This window comes from Mustela nivalis (genome assembly GCF_964662115.1).
Source record: "Mustela nivalis genome assembly, chromosome: 10".
NCBI classification, from domain to species: domain Eukaryota; kingdom Metazoa; phylum Chordata; class Mammalia; order Carnivora; family Mustelidae; genus Mustela; species Mustela nivalis.
In genome coordinates this window covers 73211737-73223909 of record NC_139029.1, presented here as the reverse complement: position 1 = coordinate 73223909, position 12173 = coordinate 73211737, and the positions used below count along the sequence as shown (strand labels likewise).

Below are 12173 nucleotides of genomic sequence, written 5' to 3'. Positions count from 1 at the left end.
TGAGTTAAAACTGTCAGAACAGATTCCAGCACCAAACAGAAGTATAGGTTTTCTGATCTTTAGATATCCCTTATACCTTAAAGTCTTAGGGTTCTCTGGAGACTGGGCACATATTGGATAAGAGAAAATTACATTAATACTTCCTTTTTCTTTCTCCTCCTCCAGATGGTGACAGCACAAGAAATATAGCTGATAATGCAGAACAACAGCTCTGCTTCAGCACAGCAGAGGACAATGGGCCATAGGAAATGGGACACATTAAGAGTTAAGTATGTCTTCCTAAATGCTGAGTGAGCACAATCCCATGTATTCCATGCTGTGTACGCCTATGTCTGCCTTTCAAAAGCCATAATAACCAACTGATAATCACCCTGATTAATTTCACATATTAAGTAGAAATTTGATGACAGGATGGTTTGGCCTTGCAGGTAGTACTTGTGAAGATAATCTTGTATCACTGAGTGGTGGTGTTGAATTTCTATTCCTGTCAAGACCCAAACCCACATACATTTCACACAACACGGGATTTATAGTGTTAGCAGTGACAATGCAATTTTCATCTGCTGTGCATAGAGAAGGATTTGAAACAGCAAGAACATATCATCCATGGGCACTGAGGAACGAAAGCCATAAAGTGCGTGTGCATGCACATACACATATTAAGGGCAAGGGCACTAGAAAGGAAGAGTACAAAAATATACCTGGCGTCTTAATTATTTTCAATCAAAAAAGCATATGTGGAAGTGGATTTGACTGTCTGTCTAGAGAGTTTACATTTCCAGAGTCTCAAATTCCTTTAACTTCTTTTATTTTTTATTAAATTTATTTAGTTTTTAAAATAAACCTATAATGTATTTTTATCCCCAGGGGTACAGGTCTGTGAATCACCAGGTTTACACATTTCACAGCACTCATCATAGCACATACCCTCCCCAATGTCCATAACCCCACCACCCTCTCCCGTCCCCCCTCCCACCAGCAACCCACAGTCTGTTTTTTGAGATTGAGTCTTTTATGGTTTGTCTCCCTCCCAATCCCACCTTCTTTCATTTTTTCTTTTTCTACCCTCTAACCCCCCCACATTGCATCTCCACTTCTTCATATCAGGGAGATCATATGATAGTTGTCTTTCTCCAATTGACTTATTTCGCTAAGCATAATACCCTCTAGTTCCATCCACATCGTTGCAAATGGCAAGATTTTATTTCTTTTGATGGCTGCATAGTATTCCATTGTGTATATATACCACTTCATCTTTATCCATTCATCTGTTGATGGACATCTAGGTTCTTTCCATAGTTTGGCTATTGTGGACATTGCTGCTATAAACATTTGGATGCACGTGGCACTTCAGAGCACCATGTTTGTATCTTTAGGATATATACCCAGTAGTGCAATCACTGGGTTATAGGGTTGCTCTATTTTCAGTTTTTTGAGGAACCTCCACATGGTTTTCCAGAGTGGTTACACCAGCTTGCATTCCCACCAACAGTATAGGAGGGTTCCCCTCATTCCACACCCTTGCCAGCATCTGTCATTTCTTAACTTGTTAATTTTAGCCATTCTGACTGGTGTGAGGTAGTATCTCATTGTGGTTTTTTGATTTATATTTCCCTGATACCCTGTGATGTGGAGCACTTTTTCATGTGTCTGTTGGCCATCTGGATGTGTTCTTTGCAGAAATGTCTGTTGATGTCCTCTGCCCATTTCTTGATTGGATTATTTGTTCTTTGGGTGCTGAGTTTGCTAAGCTTTTTATAGATATTGGACACTAGCCCTTTATCTGATATGTCATTTGCAAATATCTTCTCCCATTCTGTCAGTTGTCTTTTGGTTTTGTTAACTGTTTCTTTTGCTGTGCAAAAGCTTTTGTTCTTGATGAAATCCCAATAGTTCATTTTTGCCCTTGCTTCCCTTGCCTTTGGCAATGTTCCTAGGAAGGAGTTGCTGAGGTTGAGGTCGAAGAGGTTGCTGCCAGTGTTCTCCTCAAGGATTTTGATGGATTCCTTTCTCACTTTGAGGTTCTTCATCCATTTTGAGTCTATTTTCATGTATGGTATAAGAAAATTTCATTTTTCAATTTCATTTTTCTGCATGTGGTTGTCCAATTTTCCCAGCACCATTTATTGAAGAGGCTGTCTTTTTTCCATTGGACATTCCTTCCTGCTTTGTCAAAAATTAGCTGGTCATAGAGTTGAGGGTCTATTTCCGGGCTCTCTATTATGTTCTATTGATCTATGCGTCTGTTTTTGTGCCAGTACCATGCTGTCTTGATGAGGACAGCTTTGTAATAGAGCTTGAACTCTGGAATTGTGATGCCACCAACTTTGGCTTTCTTTTTCAATATTCCTTTGGCTATTTGAGGTCTTTTCTGGTTCCACATAAATTTTAAGATTGTTTGTTCTATTTCTTTGAAAAAAAAATGGATGGGATTTTGATAGGAATTGGTTTAAATGTGTAGATTGCTTTAGGTAGCATAGACATTTTCACAATATTTGTTCTTCCAATCCAGGAGCATGGAACATTTTTCCATTTCTTTGTGTCTTCCTCAATTTCTTTCATGAGTACTTTATAGTTTTCTGAGTATAGATTCTTAGCCTCTTTGGTTATGTTTATTCCTAGGTATCTTATGGTTTTGGGTGCAATTGTAAATGGGATTGACTCCTTAATTTCTCTTTCTTCTGTCTTGTTGTTAGTGTAAGAAATGAAAATGATTTCTGTGCATTGACTTTATATCCTGACACTTTACTGAATTCCTGTACGAGTTCTACCAGTTTTGGAGTGGAGACTTTTGGGTTTTCCACATATAGTATCATATCATCTGCGAAGAGTGATAGTTTGACTTCTCCTTTGCTGATTTGGATGCTTTTAATTTCTTTTTGTTGTCTGATTGCTGAGGCTAAGACTTCTAGTACTATGTTGAACAGCAGTGGTGATAACGGACATCCTTGCCATCCTTCATGACCTTAGCAGAAAAGCTTTCAGTTTTTCTCCATTGAGAATGATATTTGCGGTGGGTTTTACATAGATGGCTTTGATAATACTGAAGTATGTGCCTTCTATCCCTACTCTTTGAAGAGTTTTAATCAGGAAGGGATGCTGCACTATGTCAAATGCTTTTTCAATATCTATTGAGAGTATCATATGGTTCTTATTCTTTCTTTTGTTAATGTATTGTATCACATTGATTGATCTGTGGATGTTGAACCAACCTTACATCCCTGGAATACATCCCACTTGGCGTGGTGAATAATCCTTTTAATGTACTGTTGGATCCTATTGGCCAGTATTTTGGTGAGAATTTTCGCATCTGTGTTCATCAAGGATATTGGTCTGTAATTCTCTTTTTTGATGGGATCCTTGTCTGGTTTGGGGATCAAGGTGATGCTAGCCTCATGAGTTTGGAAGTTTTCCTTCCATTTCTATTTTTTGGAGCAGTTTCAGGAGAATAGACATTAATTCTTCTTTAAATGTTTGATAGAATTCCCCTGGGAAGCCGTGTGGCCCTGTGCTTTTGTTTGTTTGGAGATTTTTTTTTATTAATTTTTTATTTTTTATAAACATATATTTTTATCCCCAGGGGTACAGGTCTGTGAATCACCAGGTTTACACACTTCACAGCACTTTTGATGGCTGTTTCAATCTCTTTACTGGTTATGGGTCTTTTCAGGTTTTCTATTTCTTCCTGGTTCAGTTGTGGTACTTTATATGTCTCTAGAAATGTATCCATTTCTTCCAGATTGTTGATTTGTTGGCGTAGAGTTGCTCATACTATGTTCTAATAATTGTTTGTATTTCTTTGGTGTTGGTTGTGATCTCTCCTCTTTCATTCATGATTTTATTTATTTGGGTCCTTTCTCTTTTCTTTTTGATAGGTCTGGCCAGGGGTTTATCAATCTTATCAATTCTTCCAAAGAACCAGCTCCTAGTTTTGTTGATTTGTTCCTTTGTTTTTATTTTAGTTTCTATTTCATTGATTTCTGCACTGATCTTTATGATTTCTCTTCTCCTGCTGGGTTTAGGCTTTATTATTCTTTCTCCAGCTCCTTTAAGTGTAGGGATGGTTGTGTATTTGAGACCTTTCTTGTTTCTTGAGAAAGGATTGGACTGCTATATATTTTCCTCTCAGGACTGCCTTTGCTGTGTCGCACAGATTTTGAACCATTGTGTTTTCATTATCATTTGTTTCCATGAATTTTTTCAATTCTTCTTTAATTTCCTGGTTGACCCATTCATTCTTTAGAAGGATGCTGTTTAGTCTCCATGTATTTGGGTTCTTTCCAAATTTCCTCTTGTGATTGAGTTCTAGCTTCAGAGCATTGTGGTCTGAAAATATGCAGGGAATGATCCCAATCTTTTGATACCAGTTGTGACCTAATTTAGGACCCAGGATGTGATCTATTCTGGAGAATATTCCATGTGCACTAGAGAAGAATGTATATTCTGTTGCTTTGGGATGGAATGTTCTAAATATATCTGTGATGTCCATCCAGTTCAATGTGTCATTTAAGGCCTTTATTTCCTCATTGATCTTTTGCTTAGATGATCTGCCCATTTCAGTGAGGGGAGTGTTAAAGTCCCCTACTTTTATTGTATTATTGTCGATGTATTTCTTTGATTTTGTTATTAATTGGTTTATATATATGGGTGCTCCTACATTAGGGGCATAGATATTTAAAATTGTTAGGTCTTCTTGTTGGACAGACCCTTTGAGTATGATATAGTGTCCTTCCTCATCTCTTATTATAGTCTTTGGCTTAAAATCTAATTGATCTGATATAGGGATTGCCACTCCTGCTTTCTTCTGATGTCCATTATCATGGTACATTGTTTTCCACACCCTCACTTTAAACCTGGAAGTGTGTTTGGGTCTAAAATGAGTTTCTTGTAGGCAGCATATTGATGAGTTTTTTTTTTTTATCCATTCTGATACCCTGTGTCTTTTGATTGGGGCATTTAGCCCATTAACATTCAGGGTAACTATTAAGAGATATGAATTTAGAGACATTGTATTGCCTGTAAGGTGACTGTTACTGTATATTGTCTCTGTTTCTTTCTGATCTACTACTTTTAGGGTCTCTCTTTGCTTAGAGGAGCCCTTTCAATATTTCCTGTAGAGCTGGTTTGGTGTTTGCAAATTCTTTCAGTTTTTGTTTGTCCTGGAAGCTTTTTATCTCTCCTTCTATTTTCAATGATAGCCTAGCTGGATATAGTATTCTTGGCTGCATGCTTTTCTCGTTTAGTGCTCTGAATATATCATGCCAGTTCTTTCTGGCCTGCCCTCTGTGGATAGGTCCACTGCCAATCTAATGTTTTTACCCTTGTATGTTACAGACTTCTTGTCCCAGGCTGCTTTCAGGATTTTCTCTTTGCCACTAAGACTTGTAAATTTTACTATCAGGTGACGAGGTGTGGACCTATTTTTATTGATTTTGAGGGGCGTTCTTAGCATCTCCTTGATTTTGATGTTTGTTCCCTTTGCCATATTAGGGAAATTCTCTCCAATAATTCTCTCCAATATACCTTCTGCTCCCCTCTGTCCTTCTTCTTCTTCTGGAATCCCAATTATTCTAACGTTGTGTCGTCTTATGGTATCACTTATCCCTTGAATTCTCTCCTCGTGGTCCAGTATTTGTTTGTGTCTCTTTTGCTCAGCTTCTTTATTCTCTGTCATTTGGTCTTCTATGTCACTAATTCTTTTTTCTGCCTCATTTATCCTAGCAGTAAGAGCCTCCATTTTTTATTGCACCTCGTTAATAGCTTTTTAAATTTCAACTTGGTTAGATTTTAGTTCTTTTATTTCTAGAGTAAGGGCTTTTATCTCTCTGGAGAGGGTTTCTCTAATATCTTCTATGCCTTTTTTGAGCCCAACTAGAGCCTTGAGAATCATCATTCTGAACTCTAGATCTGTCATATTAGCAATGTCTGTATTGATTAGGTCCCCAGCCTTCAGTACTGGCTCTTGTTCTTTTTTGTGTTGGTGAGTTTTTCTGCCTTGTCATTTTGTCCAGATAAGATTTGCTTTCTCCTCCTCTGTAATTCTGCTGTTCTCCTTGGTGAGTGAATTTGGTCTTAGCTGGGTTTCTTGTTGATCTTCTGGGGGAGGGGCCTGTTGTAGTGATTCTCAAGTGTCTTTGCCCCAGGCAGAATTGCACTGCCCTTACCAGGGGCTGGGCTAAGTAATCCGTTTGGGTTTGCTTTCAGGAGCTTTTGTTTCCTGAGCGCTTTCCGTAGAGTTCCAGAGGATGGGAATGAAGATGGCGGCCTCCCAATCTCTGGCCTTGAGGAGCCGAGAGCTCATGGTCCTGCTCCTCAGTGCACCCTCAGAGAAAAGCGCCCAACCATCCCCATCTCCTTGGCCTCTGGTCACGGTTGTAGGAAATTGCTCAATTGGTCATGGAGAAAAGTGCCTGGTCACTTCCATCTCTGTGGCCTCTGCTGCTCTCCACGCCCACCCAGCCTGTGACCAGTTCAAGGTATCCCAAGCTATGAGCTCACTCCTCAGCTTTGTCACTGTAGTCGGCTTCCCTGCTCTAATACTGGCAAGCTCTGTGACACTCAGACACCCCCAGTCCTTCTGTGACCCCACGGGACAGGGGGTTATGCTGACCCAACATGGGCTTCCCCCTGGTTTAGCCTCTGGAGTGATGTCCCTCCGTGGAGCAGACTTTTAAAAGTCCTGATTTTGTGCTCCATTGCTCCGGGAGCTGGCCCCTCTCCCCGCGGTCTATCTTCCCGTCACTTAGGATTCACTTCTCTGTAGGTCCTATGTTTCCAAAAGTGATCAATTTTCTGTTTCTAGAATTGTTGCTCTTCTTCTCTTTGATTTCCCGTTGGATTTGTAGGTATTCACAATGGTTAGATAAGGTATCTAGCTGATCTCCTGCTTCTTGATGTCATCTCAGCCTGCTACTTCTCCACCATCTTGACTCCTCCTCCCTCAAATTCCTTTAACTTCTAAAGATACCACTATTGTATTACGGCGGCTTTATTAAAAGACTGGAGAAACATATTCCTGATCTCTTGTGTAGTCATAGAGGCAAGTGAGTGGATAAAAGCTTAATTATATAGATGAATTTGACATAAACGGAAGTTTACAGAAGTGAACAATGAACGTTTTCACTTTCATGTAGTGCTGAGGAGAACATGTAACCAAAATAAAGGGAAGCTAGCCAGTGCATAAAGAGCTGGTCTTAATAGTATGTGGTAAATCTTCTTCCTGCCTTCATGCCATAAAATAGTTAACTGCACAATGCTTACAAAATTACAAAAATCAGTAAATTCAGAACAATTCAATATCAGGGTAAAGACGCGGATTCAGAATTCAAAGGGTCAGGAACTAAAGAAATATATAGTAATTCCTGTGTCTCACCTCTTACTTTTTCCTAAAAAACATGTGTCTCAGAACAGAAATGTTGAATTTGAGACCTCAGTTTGACAGATGTCAGTTTGCGAGATATCCAGATGGTGAAGTACTTGGCACAAAGTAAAATTTAAAAAAAAGAAAACATAAAAATTAAAAAAGAGAAAACAAAAAATCTAGGCCAGGAGACTCTGTGTTTCCAAACAGATTCAAGGGAGTAAAGCAGTGAGGACTTGTGTACGTGATAATTGAGAGCACGGCAGAAAGTAGCACATCAAAAACATGATTAAAATGACTGTGCCCAGCAAGAACACCACCACTATGGCTCAGAAAATAGGAAAGGTAATAAAGTGGCTGTGAAGATCAGAATGTTCCATGTACCACATCAGCAAATTAATGAAGGGACAGCACTAATCACAACACAGAAGCTTCTGACTATTCCTAAAACAAGGCCTCATATATGACAGTTTTCATGACTTAAAATTTGAGATACCTTATCGCAAGTTCTTAGCAATCTGGCCACACAGAAACTGAAACCTTTACAGTCTGAGTTTGATCACCCCTCCAAGACTCTCATGAACACAGTTCCTGTTTATTATTCACTTTCCTTTCCATGCCATTATTAATTCCATGCCACTGTGAATTTGTTCTTGTATTTTTGCTTTCTTCATCTCATTTACTGTAGGAAAATTCCACCTCCCTGACACATTAGGTTTCCTACCATGATTTCACCTCAGTATGCCCATCTTCATAGTTATCCCTGGGCTTTTCCAATGAGCCTAAGGTGACAGTATGCTATTAAAATACCTTTTCTTGTATCATGGATTATTTTTATAAACAATAGCTTAATTCTTTGCTTTAACTGAAATTTTACTTTTTACTCCAACTCTCTTCACCAGAGAATATTGTTTTCTATCTTTCCCAATTCATTAGAAGACTGAGTAGATTTCCATGCTAATTGCAGACCATGCTTTTGCCTCCATGAGACAGCACTCACTTTTTTGCAATTGTTACCAAACCTTCACACTAGCTTTTTCACAAGTGGTATCAGCAACTAACAGTCAAAATGCAATCCCTCTCATTGATGACTTCACCAGCAAGCTCCTGGCTTTTATCACTATCTCCTACCTCGTCAGATATTTTTACAATTTCACCATCTGCAGCAATGACCCTCTACCACCTGAAATGTCAATCACTAAATATTTCAAGATCTATATCATTCATTTCACCCTTGAAGAGATGGGTCATGCTTTTCATGTTTGGAAATGATCAATATTAATGAGCTCCCACTTTGTGCATACCAAAATCATATTTATTGCATCTTTTTCTTTACCTTTTTGCAATTTCTAGCCTATGATTTTTCCCATTCCTCAATTAAGAAGCTTTGCCACCATATTAATTGACTAATGATTTGTTTAATTCAGTTAATTATTACTAATTCTTATGAATAGGCACTGTATTAGAGAATTAGGATTTGAAGAATTTAACTTTGATTAATTAATCTTAATTAATTATCAAGAAGGGTTGATAATTATAGTACCCCCCCTAGAAAATTTAATTCCGTAAGCACTAGAAAATACTGTCCCAATAGCTGCATAGCCAGAATGTTGTAAAACAAAAATCCAACAGTACCAACTGAGGTGGCTCAATAGGTAAGATGACAGGCTCTGTCAAGAAGCCCAGAAAATATATGTGTGATGAAAAAATAAGATACTCGGAAGTTTTAGTGTGGTAATGGAGACATTAAAAGGTTTAGAGTCAGGTGAAAAAGATGCAAGGAAGGACTTCTTGATTGAGGACAAATAGTTTGTACCAAGTCATCCAAAAGTAGATGCCTGAACACTGTCCCTGCAAAGACCAGCCAGAAAGTCACATCTCACTGATCACAAGCACAGAGTCACAGAGTCTGGACTACACCAGGGACAACACGATGGGACAAGCAAGATGAGAGGGGTGCTCAAAATCAAAAGGAAATTCAAGGCCTTCTTATCCTCTGTGACTCCAAGAACACTGAAAGACTTATTATGTCATGACCTCATCTTGAAAAAAATGAGAACAAGAAGCAAGCATCGGAAAGGCAGAATTCTCCCCCCACCCCCATTTTAGTAAGAAATAACTGACATCTACCATTGTGTAAGTTTAAGGAATATATACCATGAGGGTGTGATTTACATGTATAGTGAAATGATTACCACAAGAGGTTCAGTTAACATCCATCATTTCCTATAGATCCAGGAAAAAGCAAAGAAAGGAGAAAAAAGAAAAAAAAAAGTGCTCCTTGTAATGAGAAGTCTCATGGTTTAATCTTTTTAAACTGGTTTAAACTTTACTATATATCCTACAGCAGTGTTAGCTGTAATCATGTTGTGTATTATGTCCCTAGCATTTATTTATCCTATAATTGGTAATTTGTGCATTTTGACCATTTTCCTCCCATTTCTCCTCGCCCCCCAAACCTCTGCCTCTGAAATCCTCAAAATCCTCAATTCTGATCTCTTTATGTATGTTTAGATTACTTGTATATTTAGATAACATATATATTTAGAGCCCATATATGAGATCATGCCATATTTGTCTTTTAATCGTATAGTATTTCTCTTTCTCTCTGGCTTATTTCACTTAGTACAATGCCTTGAATGTCCATCTATTTTACTGAATATGGTAAGATTTCCCGGTTGTGTGTGTGTGACTGAATCATATTCCACTGTCTATATATAGACCATAACTTCCATATCCATTCATCCATCAATGGACACTTAAGTTGTTTCCAAGTATTGGCTACTGTAAACAATGCAGCTGTGAACATGGGGGTGCAGCTATCTTTTCAAGTTAATGTTTTGATTTCCTTTGGATATATTCCCAGAAGTGGAATTTTTGGATCCTAGGCTAGTTCTATTTTTAGTTTTTTGGATCCTCCATACTGTTTTCCATAATGGCTGCACCAGTTTACAATTCTACCAACAGTGCACTAGGATTCTTCTTCACATTCATGCTGACATTTCTTATCTATCTTTCTGATAATGGCCATCCTAACAGGTTGAGGTGATACATCATTCTAGTTTGAACTTGAGCACCTTTGCATGTACCCACTGGCCTGAAAAGCAGTGCATTTATCTAAAAGTGACTAAAGAATTGAAAATAGGTTTTGAATTCTTGTGAAGACTGTGAGATCGTATGCTGGGAGGTTAAACTACATGACTGACCCTTGAACAGCATGAGGGTTAAGGTCACTAACCCCTGTAAAATTGAAAATCCAAGTGTAACTTTTGACTCCCTAAACACTTAATTACTAAAAGCCTGTGAGAAGAAGCTTTATGGATAACTTAAACAGTCTATGAACACATATTTGGAAGGTTATAGCTATTCTATACTGCATTCTTATCATTAAGAAGGTAAGGAAAATATTAAGAAAATTACAAGGAAGAGAAATAATACATTCACAGTACTGCACTCTACTGTACTCTACTGAAAAAGCTGACATATCAATAGACCTATGCAGTCCAAATCTGTTGTTTAAAAGTCACCTGTTTTTTTTTTCCTTCTTTTAAAACACAGCAAAATGGAAAACTGCTAGCAAATTTAGATCTTTTACAGGAAACAAAAATGCTAGATTTCCTTTATATGTTTAAGGAGTATTATGAGTAAATTTTTAAACCTGCAATTACTATCTATTTTCTCTTCAATCTAGATCTCTGTAATGTGTCATCAGGAAAAGAGGAGTATAAAGCAAACACTTTCTGAGACACAGCAGAACTTATACAATCAAATGTGAGTTGATTACTATCTATTTTCTCTTCAATCTAGATCTCTGTAATGTGTCATCAGGAAAAGAGGAGTATAAAGCAAACACTTTCTGAGACACAGCAGAACTTATACAATCAAATGTGAGTTGATTTTCTAAGTCGTCAGTGACGTAACACTCACTCTCCATAGATGACAGATCTTCAGAGCAGCAGCTCATGTGGAATTAGCTATGAAGGCATTTCACCGGTGCCATAAGGAAAGCAGTTACAGGACTAGGTGACGAAACCTTGAATTCCTCATCATGTCATCTCTCTCAGTGTAACTATCTATCTACTCATGACTTTTCTGCAGCCACGCATATTTTTAGCTTGAAGGGAGAATTAGTAATACCCCATCTGTCAACTAACACACAGGAAAACCCAAAAGCTCTGCGGAGAAAGTTGGATTTTGATGATGATAACAAGTTTTCTCAGAACCATGGACAGTAGACAGCAGCAACCACCCTACTGCCCTGCTGTGGATTACAGCCTTAATCTGTGCCAGGAATAGTGCCAGGCCATTTACATGTAACTACTCAACGGATATGAGAGAGAGAAATGTGGAACATGTTCCTGCCAGTGAAACTGGATATGGACAAAATAAGAACGTTTGGAAGATACACAGGTTGTGACTAGACTTTGAAACTAATTCAGACTAATTTCAGTTTCTGATTTGAGTTTTTTTGTTTGTTTTTTTTTTTCAAAGATTTTTATTTATCCATTTGACAGATCACAAGTAGGGAGAGAGGCAGGCAGAGAGAGAGGAGGAAGCAGGATCCCCACTGAACAGAGAGCCTGATGCGGGGCTCGTTCTCAGAACCCTGAGATCATGACCTGAGCCAAAGGCAGAGGCTTTAACCCACTGAGCTACCCAGGTGCCCCTCTGATTTGAGTTTTATTTTTAACTTTGCTGCTGGAATATTGGCAGGTGCCTGAGTTTGATTAATACACTCCAGGAAGATGCTAGAAAGTGTGTGTGAGGCTCATGCAAATGAAATACTGTTTTTGTTGGATTATGTTCTGAAAAT

At 38.3% G+C, this 12173-nt stretch overlaps 1 protein-coding gene across 2 annotated transcripts in view; it reads left to right on the top strand.

The window, feature by feature from the left end:
• Window positions 1-12173, top strand: part of LOC309843289 (uncharacterized protein) — a 235139-nt gene that overhangs the window by 197775 nt on the left and 25191 nt on the right. The window contains exon 5 of one of the 2 annotated variants that reach the window (XM_082688633.1): window positions 166-264. In XM_082688633.1, coding sequence (XP_082544759.1) covers window positions 166-245 — 80 coding nt within the window. In that variant the 3' untranslated portion in view covers window positions 246-264. Of the gene's footprint in view, window positions 1-165; window positions 270-12173 lie in introns of both variants that reach the window. The other variant, XM_082688634.1, reaches the window with a different exon arrangement.